The sequence below is a fragment of the Arachis hypogaea genome, chromosome 14, assembly GCF_003086295.3.
Source record: "Arachis hypogaea cultivar Tifrunner chromosome 14, arahy.Tifrunner.gnm2.J5K5, whole genome shotgun sequence".
In the NCBI taxonomy this organism is placed as follows: Eukaryota; Viridiplantae; Streptophyta; class Magnoliopsida; order Fabales; family Fabaceae; genus Arachis; species Arachis hypogaea.
In genome coordinates, this window is record NC_092049.1 from 141,585,569 (window position 1) to 141,600,311 (window position 14,743).

General features: G+C 39.8%; 2 protein-coding genes across 2 annotated transcripts; one reads left to right on the forward strand and one right to left on the reverse strand.

Moving 5' to 3' along the window:
- Positions 1 to 7,136: 7,136 nt before the first annotated feature.
- LOC112795474 (serine/threonine-protein phosphatase 7 long form homolog) lies at positions 7,137 to 8,422 on the reverse strand. The gene is made up of 3 exons (XM_025837404.1): positions 7,701 to 8,422; positions 7,496 to 7,583; positions 7,137 to 7,403 (listed from the first exon to the last, which is right to left on the reverse strand). The coding sequence occupies exons 1-3, from the start codon at positions 8,420 to 8,422 to the stop codon at positions 7,137 to 7,139; spliced, it is 1,077 nt and encodes a 358-aa protein (XP_025693189.1).
- Positions 8,423 to 9,868: 1,446 nt separating this feature from the next.
- Positions 9,869 to 14,496, forward strand: LOC112798130 (uncharacterized). The gene is made up of 5 exons (XM_025841314.3): positions 9,869 to 10,331; positions 10,995 to 11,094; positions 11,236 to 12,474; positions 13,232 to 13,406; positions 13,531 to 14,496. Exons 3-5 carry the CDS (start codon positions 11,305 to 11,307, stop codon positions 14,151 to 14,153), a joined length of 1,968 nt encoding a protein of 655 aa, XP_025697099.1. The 5' UTR covers positions 9,869 to 10,331; positions 10,995 to 11,094; positions 11,236 to 11,304; the 3' UTR covers positions 14,154 to 14,496.
- Positions 14,497 to 14,743: the final 247 nt, after the last annotated feature.

A 14,743-nucleotide genomic window follows, 5' to 3' on the forward strand; every position in this document is an offset into this window, starting at 1 on the left:
ATCTTCACAATACGCTTTTTTTTTTTTTGTACAATACATAACTGGATCCGAAATTCATACAAGACTATGTTCCAAGCCCAATTTTTTATTTTGGAGGGCTGGCAATTTTTTAAAACAGCATGTATAATTGTCCCCAAAAAATAGCATGCTCCAAGAGTCCAAGTATGCAAGACTATTAGGGTCGGGCATCAACGGGGTCAGGTTATGGGACGAATTGGGTTCTAGTTGTTTGGCAGGGCCAGATCTCTGGCCCATGGCCATGTCCAAAAAAAAAAAAATACCAACCGCAACTAAAGCTTTGGTTGAGTAGGTCAATCAGTCTTAACTCATATGGCATATCTCTCCCTCCCTACTTCAAAGGTTTAGGATTCAAACTCTAGAGATTGCAATTGAAAAAAAAATGTGATAAAAAGTATGAGAAGTGTGTGGGTGTGTTGTGTACCTATGATTGAGAGTTGTCCAATTTATTGGGATACCTAGAATTGGGAGTTGTCCAATCTACTGATTACAAAAAAAATTTGAATTTTGACCGTAGCCTAATAATAGACATAACCATTAAATATGTAGTGTGTAATGTCTATAATTAAAAATTGTCCAATTTATTCGACCAAAAAAATAATTAACTTAGATTAATCACTAATTAACTTACTTATCCATTTAAATAAGTGCGAGACTCTGAATATATATGAATTAAAATCTAAACAAAAGTCTTATAAAATTTTAGACTTCTCTACTATAATAAATAACTTTTGTGGTGGCAATGGGCTGTTGCTTTATGTTCTTATTTATTAATTTATATAATCTCTCGCTTATATCTAATTAAATTATTTTATCAATTAATATTAAGTCTATTTTCCTAAAAAAGAAAAAAAGATGAAAAATAGTGACACGAAACTAAATTGAAGTGAGGAGAAAATAAAAACTCAAATATAAATGGACGGCAACCAACATGTTGAAGGATTTTCCGAAAATAATAGTCAAATATGAAGGCTTTTTAATTTCTTAGGGTGGCACAAAAATTATTTAAGGAATTATTAAGATGATAGTGATTATTGAGCATAGATTTGTCCTATTATTATTCCATATTCCATGAAGATGTTGCAATCTTAAGATAGCATAGAAAAATCAACTTAATGAGTTAATTGCTTCATACTTCGGTCGGTGTTTGATGCTGACTATAAAATTAAACAAATATATGTGTACGTTTCTTACCAAGAAATAGGGAGGAACTATGAAGGAAATGAACATCACAATAAAAACAAAAATCCAGGCTACATATTTTTATAAAACACTCAATAAAAAAAATTAATATTTTAATTATCCAACATAATATAATGGCCTCGCATGCACCATTTCTTAAAAGGTCCCACATAGTACTAATTATTCTTAGAATGTTAATAATTAAGATCCATAATGAGAGGGATAAATTGAATTCAAACTTCATTTACACAGAACACAATCAAATTGGTCATTATAAAGTTAAAGAATTATTGGAAGGAGTGGAATTATTGAAAAATGTCCATCTTATTGCTAATAGAACTAGCTATTTTACAATAGGAAATGTTTGGTAACCAAAGAAAATCAGCCAAAAACAGTCATAACTTGCCATATTTAGCATTCATTAATTGTTGCGATAATTAATTAATGTTAAATAAGACAAATTCTGGCTTTACAATAATAGTTATTCATCCTCTCTCTTAACTCGACAAGTCAAAAATTAATCTGTCGTAGATCTAAATTTTATTTAAGGATCTATTGCTAATCAATATCTCCAATATTTACTTAAGCGAATGAAAATGAACTGATAACTCTACTAATCCAAATTGATTAAATTCAAAATCATGTAATTAACATAATTAAGGATCGGAAGTATAGTAGTAAAGTGTTCTTCTCTACCTGTTCCTTTTAAATAGAACATCCATTCAAGTGAAAATGTCATGGACTCATGGGTCATTTATAGCTACTATATTTTTGTCTATGTTATCTAATCAATCTTGCTTTTCTTTAAGTAGATTATATGTAATTATATACGAGGGACATTGAATCTTACATATGTATAACATTGATTTAGACGCATATGATCCATTTTTTTTTTCTTTCTAAAAAATTTTGGCCTTAATCAACATGGATATATGCCTAGAACTTCTTTGAATTCCAATTTGGATTTGAATGGAGTGATTGGGGTCATTAGTATTCATAAGGAACTATATAATATTGTTGCATATATTATACAATTCGGAGTAGTTTTATAAACCAAGTAAAGACAAATACATGGGGAAACAAAATGTCTATGAATTTTTAATATTATCTGAATCATAGTGTAATGTTATAAAAGAAGGAAAGGTCACCACTACTTCTCATAACCCATATAATCTTTGGGTAATGCTGGTTAGACAAAAAAAAATAGCAATTAATTAATTGTCATAATAATTAATAAATATTAAATAAGGTAAATTATGACTGTTTTTAGCTGATTTTCTTTAAATATCAAATAATTTTGATAATCTTTTTCTTATTGGACAATTATATCTACTAATAATTGACATCTGAGCTTTATATTCCTAATTTTTTTTAAGTATCTTAATTTGTATTAGTTATTTTACAAATTAATTTAAATTAATCGAGTGATAAATTTATTCCTTCATTTAAATAAATATTAGATTTTTAAATTTTATTTTGTGTATATATCAATCTATTAACTATCAAGTATCAACAAATTTTAATTGAGGGCAAAAAACTAGAATAAACCAAGGGAAGTTGCAAATTACCTAAATGAGCCAAAGTGAAATTCGTTTCTGCAATGAGCCAAACCCTATATTTATATAATTCGAACCAGTGTGGTTCGAACTCTATTCATGAGTAATTCGAACCAGGGTGGTTCGAATTACTAAGAGAGAAATTCATTCAAGTAAATCGAACCAGGGTGGTTCGAATTACTTGGGAGGAAAACGTAGCACATAATTCGAACCAAGCTGGTTCGAATTATATGGGGAGACGCTGCATCAAGTAATTCGAACCAGGCTGGTTCGAATTACACAAACTGAATTCGAACCAGTCCGGTTCGATTTAGTGGTAGACAGTGCAGTATATATATGGTTCTAAACGTGAGTTGCTCTCATAGAGGGTGTAATATGGCTAGTGAGGAGAGTTTTGTGGTTTTGGTTCACCATAGAGGATCCATTAAGAGGAAAACTCGCTCCGGTGTGAAGTTTACAGATAAGAATCCTCTCTGTATTGTCGTGAAACCAACGACGAGCTATGATGATCTTGTTAGATCTGTGCTGATGAAACTTGGTCTGGAAAGTGCGAAGCGAGTGAAGAAGTTTTTCTATCGCATTCCAATCACTGTCTTGCAGGATACGGTGAAGTATGATTGCTTCACGATTGGTAGTGATGAGGACCTGCAAGTCATGTTTCTATGTCGGAGGCAGTTTCCCGAGGTGAGGACACCAGAGTTGTTGGCAAAGTTGGTTGATGTGGTATCCAGCTCAGGGGGTTCGAACCGGAATGCCACCACTGAAGCAGCGGCAGCCGGTTCGAGTTCCAGGCCTGCCATTGCTTCTTCGTCCGTCCCTGTGTACGAGCCAGCGGTCGAACCAGTCGCCTCCCCGTCTTTTGCTGTTGATCTGAATGATGGAGTAGGCGACGTGGTAGGATCAGTTGATATTCTGCCGAACGCTTTACAGGGAGTTCCACCGGTTGGCGTCGGAGACGGAGTGTTGGGTGATGTAGAGGAGGACGACGTCGAGCCGGATATGATTGAGGATGACAGCGGCGACGAGGTTGGAGCGACTGAGCCTGCATTGGTAGTCGGTGGTTCTAGTTCTGGCACACAGCAGTATCCACCACATTTTTCCTCTTTGGACCTAGATGCCATGAGGCAAGAGGGTGTTTCAGGGCACTCTGTTGGATTCGGAGCTAGAGATGCTGAAGGGACTGCTGGTTTGACAGAGTTCCAGGTTGGTCAGCAATTTCAGGATAAAGACGAGGCCCTGTTAAGTGTGAAGACTTACAGCATCCGGCGAGGGGTACAGTACAAGGTTGTGGAGTCTGATCATCGCCGTTATGTGGGCAAGTGTTCTGAGTTTGGGAATGGGTGCACATGGTTGATTCGACTGAGTCTGCGGAAGCGCAAGGGCATTTGGGAGGTCAAGCGGTACAATGGACCTCACACTTGTCTTGCGACCTCCATCTCGAGTGACCACAGGAGCTTGGATTATCATGTGATTTCCGCGTTCGTTATGCCAATGGTTAGGGCTGATGCATCCGTCAGCATCAAGGTGCTTCTAAATGCCACGGCAGCACACTTCGGGTTTAGGCCGACTTACAGGAGGGTCTGGATGGCGAAGCAGAAGGCAATTGCCCTCGTATACGGTGACTGGGATGAGTCATACAACGAGCTCCCCAGGTGGGTTTTGGGAGTCCAGTTGACGATGCCCGGTACTGTTGCAATCCTACGGACGAGCCCCGTTCGAGTTAGTGGACAAGTAGACGAGTCTCAAGCTTTTTTCCACATACTTTTCTGGACGTTTCCACCGCTCATCCAGGCATTTCGCCATTGCAAGCCCTTAGTTAGCATTGACGGGACCCATCTGTATGGGAAGTACGGGGGTACTTTGCTCATCGCGATTGCACAGGACGGGAACTCCAACATTCTACCCGTTGCATTCGCACTAGTAGAAGGTGAGAATGCAGAGTCTTGGTCATTCTTTCTCTCCCACCTTAGACAGCACGTGACACCGCAGCCCGGTCTTCTGGTTATATCGGACAGGCATAACGGCATAAAGGCTGCGCTTGAGGCTCCGGACGGAGGTTGGTTACCTCCATCTGCATACCGTGCATTCTGCATTCGACACGTAGCGGCTAATTTTGCCCTTACCTTCAAGGGCAAGGATGCACGTAGGCTTCTAGTGAATGCCGCATATGCCAAGACCGAGGTTGAGTTTGATTACTGGTTTGATATTCTTCGGTCTGAAGACCCGGCGATGTGTGAGTGGGCGAACCAGATTGATTATTCCTTATGGACTCAGCATCGTGATGAGGGACGGAGATTCGGTCACATGACGACGAATATCTCGGAGTGTGTGAACTCAATCCTAAAGGGTGTCAGAAACCTCCCTGTATGCTCTTTGGTGAAGGCAACATATGGAAGGCTTGCGGAACTCTTTGTTCGCAAGGGTAGAGAGGCTGAGGCCCAGATGGGAACCGGACAGCAATTCAGTCAGTACTTGGTGAAGTGTATAGAGGCCAACTTGAAGAATTCGCGGTGATTCACGGTGACTTTGTATGACCGGCATAACTCCGAGTTCACCGTAGCCGAGACCACTCCGACGGGCTCTTTCTCATTGGGTACCTACAGAGTATCGCTTGCGTCCCGGACCTGTGACTGCGGGTACTTCCAGGCACTTCATTTCCCGTGCCAGCACGCACTTGCATGCTGCGCCTACTCACGGGTTACCTGGTCCTCTTATGTTCACAGCATGTATCAGATTAGTTCAGTGTTCCGTGTGTACCAGATGGGATTCACACCGCCGATAACGGAGGGATTCTGGCCACCTTACGACGGGCCAACCGTGATCCCGGACCCCGCCAAGAGGCGTGCAAGAGAGGGTCGTCCGAGATCCACTAGGATACGGACGAATATGGACGAGGCAGATCCGAATCGGCCAAAGAGGTGTGGCCTTTGTCGCCAACCCGGACACACCCGCAGGAGTTGCCCACAGCTTGGAGGACCGTCTCACACGGGGGGCCAGTAGTAGCGATCTTGTTATTGTTAGTGTTTATTGATTTTATTTTTCCTGTTACGTGTTATGTAAGATGACTTATGTAATCTGTTTATCTTTTTACCTTCTAGTAATGAAAAAGTTGCATTTGAATTTGAATATAGCTAGAAATCCCATGACTGCAAAAGTTGATAACTAAAGTGTTATATGATTCAATGATAATACATAGTCACTAATCCACTAGGTAAATACCAGATTTTTAAGTACAATAAGATGAGGAAACAACAAGGAAAAATAGCTCTAAAGTAACAACAGTAATCCACATCGGTCTGGTACATGAGTGAACCCTAACATCCAAAATACATGAAATGTAAATCATCTAAACAAGTGGGAGCCTGTCCCACAACGACGGGGAACCCGTGGCCTCTGACCTCTGCGGATAAACGGCTCCTCATCCTCTATCTCATCTGCGTCCTCATGCGGGGCAGGCTGTGCGGGTGGCGTAAAATGGACAGGTGCGGCAGACGGCCCGGCGACAGACTATGATGCAGCGGTGTAAGCGGAATGTGGGGTACCTCCCAAACCAAAATGGTCACCAACAGGTGTCGTAGCAGGCTCGTTCAGATCAACATCTAAGGGTGCCTGCGTGCCAGGGGTCTGAGGACGCCTCCTGCCCGGCTCGTCCTCCTGCATGATAGCCGAAATCTCTGCTAGAAACCGTGGACTGCCGAAGTCCGCATCAAGCGTATCTGCCCCAAGGAAGTCCTGCCACTGTGATCCGGGAATAACCCATGGAGTACCGTCCTGCTGAGGCTGGTCGTCGGTGGGTACTCCAACAAAGTAATGTCCAAAAGGACCGGACCCAAGTCCAGCGTCACTAGGCTCAGCCCCGTCACCCATCCCTGAGCCATACCACTCACCTCCGTGCACCCCATCCTGGGTACTACCACCAGCAACTGAAGCCGCCCCTGCACCATCTCCGCCCTCGGGCCCATGCTGATCATCGTCATCGTCCTCAGGGTCAGGTGCAGCGGCATGAACCGCAGCACGCCCTCTACCTCTGCCAGGATGATGTCGTCGTCGACCCCCAGCGGGGCCGGCCTCGTCGCCAGCCTCCATAGCACGCTCAAGCCACCCCCAGTCACGCTGGCTACGACGTTTTCCCACGCGAGCTCTCCTATCAACCCGCCTCCTGTCCGGCACGTCGTCAGGCCGATCCATCTCAGGTACTCGCCTAGCTCCCCGCTGTGAGGCCTCAACAGGAATAGTGACAGCTCTCGGATCGCCCAACTGCGGATCCGGAGACAAAAACCTCTTCCCGTGCTGACTCCACCAATCCAAGAACTGATGCGACGGACCAGGGTCAGCAACAACATCGAATCTCAGCACGCTCTCCGTACGGTCGTCCCAATACTAATGCCACTTCTGCAAATGGGACGGGAACCATCGATCGCCGCCTCTGCCGTCCTTCGACATCAGAAAGTCGATGTTCAGGGCGGCCTGTGGACGGGGCTGCACCCCTCCAAACTGCGGAAGAACCCTGTCTACCTGATGCCACTCTATGACGGCAAAGTAGATAAGCGATGTAACAGACCGCCACAGCACCATATGCCGAGGCTCCAAAACCTCGGGATGCACGACCTGAAGTACGTCGGGGCTACTGTATGGCATCCAGATAAACTGCACCCAGAACGATACAATGTCAGGGCAACTCGTGATCCCAACTCGTAAATCGTGGTTAAATGAAAAAACTTATTAAGTAACATACTGACCTCTCTATCCTGCAACCGGTCTATCCAGAGCCTCCACGTCTGAACTCTAGGACCCTTCTCGCTACTGGAAGGGATGTAACCTGACCACCTGCAACATGCACATGTGTTACCGCTACTTATATGTGTGCTTAGGGTATCCAATACATTATGAATGAACACGCGGTTATGTGTAGTAAATTGAAATAGACAAAGATTAGTAAAGTACCTCGAGGCCAATGGCCAGCTGAACGTCTTAAATCCTGCAGGCCTAAACCGAGGAAATCGCCAGAAAATCCATGACTGAAGTAGCTGAAGTGGGCCCGCTAGCTTGATAACATTTCTGTTCGCCACACGGCACATGCACCGGTACAACCATGCCAGTGCTGCAGAACCCCAGCTGTAGGTCCCCATCTCCTCCAGCCTAGCTACAAACGGAAGCCATCTGATGTGAACGCGGTTGCCCAACTTATCCGCAAAAAGCTGCGTGCCCAACAACATCATGATGTACGCACGGGCATAACGACGCACAGTATCCTCATCAGCTCCCTCCGGGCACTCACCAAACGTTTCCTGAAACCAGCTGCAGTTGACCGCGTACTTCTGAACCTGGCTAGGAGGAGGTACCACTCCAAGCGACTCCTCGAACCAAACCCAGGCTGGACGGCCACCCTCGATGTATATATGGAACTCTGATAGGCAGCTGCTGACGTAACGCCCGTCCACTGGCAAACCCAGCTGGTATGCCACGTCCTGCAGTGTGATCATGCACTCTCCGAACGGCATATGAAACGTGTGCATCTCCGGACGCCATCGCTTAACAAACGCACTGACAAGGGCCTCGTCCAACCGGAACCATCTATCGTTCAGCCTTGCAAGATGGTAAAGACTAGCCATCTGCAGGTACGGAACGTATCTGTCATCCAGGACCATGCCCTGCTGCCGTCGCATGCTCCTGATGCATCGCTGAGGTTGAAGAAGAAATGAATCGCATTATTAGAACCAGCTTAATTAACGGTGACAAACATAATCAACACGATAATTGATAAACCAAAAAATCTTACTATGTATAGCCGCTTAAAAATCCAAGAACGAGAACCATTTGCATAAGAAACTTAAATTAGAAACCACCATAGGCTACTGACATGAAAGATCTAACATTATAAAACCACAACTAAACCGCTTACATAAACCACTAACATAAACCACTAACGTAAACCGTTAACGTAAACCGCTTACATAAACCACATACATAAACCACTAAGATAAACCACTAACATAAACCACTAAGATAAACCACTAAGATAAACCACCAACATAAACCACTAACAAAAACCACTAACATAAACCATTAATAGAAATCACTAACATAAACCACTAAAATAAACCACCAACTAAACCAACATCTAACCCGCATGCCAAACCACTAACTCACATGTACCGGTAAAACAAAGTTATTTCCGTACTAACCTCTTCGTTGATGACCCCAGCTATATGGGCGACTCCGTCCAAGCGATATAACCGTGCCGGATCGTCCCCCATGAGCAGAGTATTCCGTTCAGGTCTTTCTCGGAGAGAATCTGGGTCGTTTTCTCTGAGATTTGGTGGGGCAGAGGAAGGTGAGAATGGTTCGAATGAGGCTGATTCGAACTCCTTATATAGGCCAATCACTAGTAATTCGAATCAGAGTGGTTCGAATTACATGATGACCTCATTTACCCATAATTCGAACTGGAGTGGTTCGAATTACTTGCATTCCTAGTTCGAACCAAGCTGGTTCGATTTACTTTCAATTTTTTATTTGAAATTCGAACTGCTCTGGTTCGATTTATTTGAAGATGAAGTTCGAACTAGCCTGGTTCGAATTACATAAAAATATGATCTGGCTTATTGCTGTATCGATTTTCATTTTGGCTCATATAGGTAAATTTGGATTGATGTTGGCTTATTATAGTATTTTGCCCTTTAATTGAATTATAATTTGCAATAAATTGATACTTAATTTATTGTATTGAAAGATGAATTCAATTTTAATGTATTGATACTTAATACAATCTATAATTATATTCGTTTTTTAACTGACTAATTGACCATTCACATAATTAATATAAAAAATAATTATTTTTATTAATATAATATTACATAATTGAATATATATGTAAAATTACTTTACACTAATAACGCATCAAAATTAAATTCACGAAAAAAAATATAAGGAATAATAATTAGGGTTAGCACTTTGGCGGCACAAACAAAATGTGCAGTCAACAGTCAACACCAAAATAAATAGAAATAAAAATAAAAATATATTGATGGCGGGAAATACGCGAAGAAGACAATTATTGTTTGGCGCGTAAATCCACACGCGACAAACCGAAACTAAAACTAAACCTAACAATAAAATAAACACTAAATTTATATGATCAAATTGTGAAGTAACACTAGTTTCAGGCCCACTTGGAACCTCATCATTATTGTTTATCAAAATCCATTCTTTTTTTATTCATTCATCATTCAATCCCACACTAATTCTAAACCAAGTAACCAACGCTTCGTAAATCCACAATCCCTTCTTTTTGTATCCCCAAAATTTTCACAAATTTTATCGGAGAAACAGCTACGTGTCAAAATCCCCAGCTGTTTTTGACCCAATTGATGTTTATGTCCCTTTTCTCCTTCTCTGATGATAATATAATAAATAAAGAATTTTGTTGATTGCCCAATTTGCTTTCTTGCAAAAGGAAGCAACTTTGATTGGTTTTGTTTCATGCAATGGAGTTTTTCGATTATGGGTGCCACTAAGCTACAAGAAAAGTCTTCTTTCACTTGCACACAATTCTCACACAACAACAAGAAGAAGGTTCTCTCTCTAACACTCCTCTTTGGTATTCTTTCTATGTAATTGATGTTCTTCTTTTTTATGATTATGATTGATTTTGGTTTTTTTTTTTGTTGTTATGGGTTCATTTTAGAAGAAAATCATGATTTAGCTAAGATCTTGATTTTGCTTGTGTATATGTCAAAGTATGATTTTAATTTCTATTTTAATATTCTATTTTGGTGTTTGTAGTGGGATCAGAATGATTTTGCTTTTGACTTTACACTGCTTTCTTTGCTGTGTGTTGATTGCACATAATTGTATCAGATTCATTGATTTTTTTTTTCTTTTGGATATTTAGATTCGTTGATTTAGTTTCTGCTTGTGTTGATATCTTTCTCCTTTATGCTTTTATTGTTTAATTTGCTACTAAATATGAAAGGTTAACTACTAGGCTTCAGCTTATTGGGTGCTACTTTCTTTCTTTTTCTTTTGTTAAAATAATAAAAATTCCATGTTTTGCAATATGCTTTTCATTAATGCTTCTTTGATGAGAATCTTTTTGTTTTGTTATGCTGAAATTGAGTTTGCTTTCATAACTTACCCCCTCTTACTTTATTCATTTCAGTATTCTTACCTTTTGTCAGTTTATCTTCTCTTAATCCTAATCTAATTTTAATATTAGAATATTGACATAATTTACAGGGAGGCAAGAAGAGGATTCCAAGAATTGGAAGCTCTAGATTTGATATCCCCTATTTATTATTCTTGCTGGTCTACAGCACAAGATTGATGCAATAAAAGGGTTAGTTTGCAATTCTTTTGCTTTTTCGGATTCACTGCATTCATAGGTTGTTTTCTAAGGTAGTGGGGAGACATTGCTGCATAGATTTTATGTATCGAATCGCCTTTGTTTCTTTGTGTCAGTCCTTGTAATTTGTTGCAGACCTTTTTATTGGCTGATTTTTTCGGGGAGTGAATCGAGTTTGAGGTTTATTGAGTAGTCTTGTAGAATATGGAGTCTACACACCAACCACCAAGTGTAATTTTAAAATTGATGGGTCTTGATAAAGTGTCTCCCCGTGAACCTGTTCGAGATAAACCGAAAGTGCTCTCTGAAGAATACCTGCAGAAAGTTGCATCCATTGGTGTTAGAAAGAAGCGTTCATCGCACCAGCATCGTTCCCTTGGAACGGGAACTGATGAAGAAATGGAAGAACCTGAGGGTGTTTCTAGAGTGGTCAAAACAATAAGGAGAGATAAGCATGATAATCCGTCGAGGGAAATTGGGAAAGAAAATCCATACTTTTTGGGAACAAAGGCGAAGTGCTCGCCACAACAACTGCTTATGGATGCTTCAAATGTGAATCAGGGAAAGCTCTCGCAGAAAGATGTGCATGAACATGGAGAGGCTGGATTGTATGAACTACTTAGGCTTCCAAAATCTCAATTGGACATGAAGGGTGATACTTTCAACTCAGCGACTTCGAAGGCGAATTCTAGAAAGGAGGGAAATGGAGTTTTATTTCCAAGTTCCTGCAAATATTCTCGTTTGGCTAATGGAATGCTCCAAGAGGTGTTTTATCCTAAAATCACGAGGGTATATCCTGAAATGAGAGAGATTAGGAAAATTTCTCGCGACGATGATTTTGGTAAGCAGAGTTCTAGATCTTTTTGTAAAATTTCGGAGAATGTTTCTGTGCAAGCTGGAAATGCTACAAAGAGAGTTTTAGGTACTGTTCCAGGGGATGGAACAACAAACATGAATAAGCAAAGTCGCTTTGGTAATGTTAACATCAAAACAAACCTCAGATGCAAGGTTGATGATAAGCATAGTCGTGTTAGAAAAGTGGATCTTTGTGGATCTTCACTTATTGCTGATAATCGCAGATCCATCACTGAAGATAACCTTTTCGAGAAATACTGGGGTTTGAGGAAGAGTTCAAAAAATTCGCCTCCACAGAAGTCAAGGAATCAAAGTATCAACCATAATGATTATTCAGAAACTATGGACCTTAGGTCCAGCAGTGAGAAATCCCAATCTTCTTCCTCTTTTTCGGATATTAATCATATTAAAGAGAATTATGCTGGCCTATATAATCCAACCATGCAGCAATGTGAATCAACGGGCTTACCGGGAGACAATGATGCTTTGAGTCACAGTTCATCTGCTTCAACACAACAGGTATGATTGTTATCATTATTTTCACTTTCCCGCAAGTTGTTAATGCTATGAAATTGGGTTACAAACTTACAACTAAACTATTCAATAGATCTTTAATGGTGAGGTTGGATACAAGACAAAAATCAAACCTCTGTTGGTTACCATATGCTTATTTCCGGATACAAAGTTTAGGTGTCTGAGTTGGCATATTTTGACGAAAACATTCATGAAATTTATCAAGTGAACAGATGAAAGTAGTATAGACCTACACATTGGTTTAGTGGAATTCAGACCTTTAAATATATAAGAATTGTTAAAAATCATGACTGCATGTCTAAAATTCTGAATAAACCATCAATTTAATTGATCATCTAGGTTTTAGAAGCTCTTATTGAAGTTTATTAAAGTAAGCTCAACATATCCTGTAACACTTTAATAGAAGTCTTTGTCAACCATGTTTAGATTTAAGAGTTTTGAAGCAAAACAATGTTACTGATAGGGATTTTAAGTTCTAGTTATAGCGAGTTTTGATGTTGTTTTAAATGTTTACGTCTGTTCTGCTTCATTGCCTTCAATTTAAGCTGAACCATATTAAGTTTTACTTTACTGGGTATCAAACAGAGAATTCAAATAGACAATTCATATTTAGTTTTTTTGTGAATTTTTTTTGGCCTGTATGATTATGTAAATTGATGGAATTCGATGATCTTTTCGTTTTACTTTGCGAATACTTTTATTGCAGAGTTATTTACTTTTTGTCCTTCTGTGTATGTTATAGGATGCATCAGAACTTCAAGAAGATTCTGTATCTTCACTTTTATCTGGAACTGACCCGGATTCTCTCGGTAGCTCTGAGGATTCATGCGAACCAAGTCCAATTTCAGTCCTGATGAACCCCTCATTTGGAAACAAAACTTCATTTAATTTGAAGACTTCTGGCGCTGATGTATATGGTGTGTCACAATCTGCAAAGCCTTCGCAAAATTCGCTTTACATATCATACTATTTGTTTCATTTTCTAGTCTCCCTCCAGTTTCGGTTATTAACTACCTTTGTATCATTGCATCTTGATTTCAGACTTCTCTGAGGATGATGATGAAGTATTTGCCTTGAATATTTCAAGTGATGAAGAGTGTGGAGATAAATCTGTTACTGGTGAATATGAAGAGAAGAAAGATTTAGTAGGATCATTTAGATCCGAGGAGAGTCGAGATTTCTCCTATCTTGTTGAGGTGTTAACCGAGGCGGGTGTTTTAAACAGGAGCTTGTTTACTGACTTCTCTACATGGCACTCTGCAGAATGCCCTATTAGCACTTCAGTTTTCGAAAACCTTGAAAAGAAATTCGGTGAGCAGAAATTTTGGAAACGATCTGAAAGACGGCTTCTTTTCGACCGAATCAATGCAGGACTATCGAAGATTATGCAGCCATGTGCAGCATATGTCCCAACATGGGAAAAGCCAGTGTCGAGAAGGTTGAGTGCGGAACTAAGCGACAACATGATCGAGGAGGAGATATGGTGGATGCTTGTTGCTCAGGAGAAGAAAGCAATTAAGGATTCAGCAGATAATGATATGCTTGGAGGTGAAATTAGTTGGATAGAGTTAGGTGAAAGTATTGAAGATATTGTTAGAGAGATAGTTAAGTTGTTAATAGAGGATCTTGCACAAGAGATGGTAGATAGCTTGGAAAATTTTTGAAAGATGTTTTTTTTTTCGGTTTTTTTGCGTCCAGCTATAGCATTCATATTGTTGAGCTTAAACTGTTAGGAAGAGGCAGATAAATTGTGGCCGACACATATATAGAGAAAAAAAAAATTCATGTATAGGTTGATTTCGAGTCGATTTTGAGAGATTGATTTTGGAGTCGATTTTGAGAGATTGATTTTGAGTTCTTTATTTTGTTGAGAAGTTGAAGAATTTGAATTAGGTTGTAGGTATAGGTTCATTATTCATTCATATGGAGTACTATTGTATTTCATTTGTACTTTTTTTTTTAAAAAAAAAAGAGAAAGAGAAAGGAAGTAGTTGTGGATTTGTTGAATTTGTTATGAATTTATGATCTTCTTATGCATCTCATTCCATTAATTCAAACCTTAGCTTCATATTTTTGGTTGTGATCATATCTCCATTCTCCATAGAATTGCAATATTAAAAGTTTGCTAAAATAATATAGTCATAAAAAAACTGAAACAGAATATACAGTCATAAGGAAAATGAATCTTCTTGGTAGAAAATCATGCATATGTATATATATCATGATTATTTTATATAATATACTTGCATTTTTA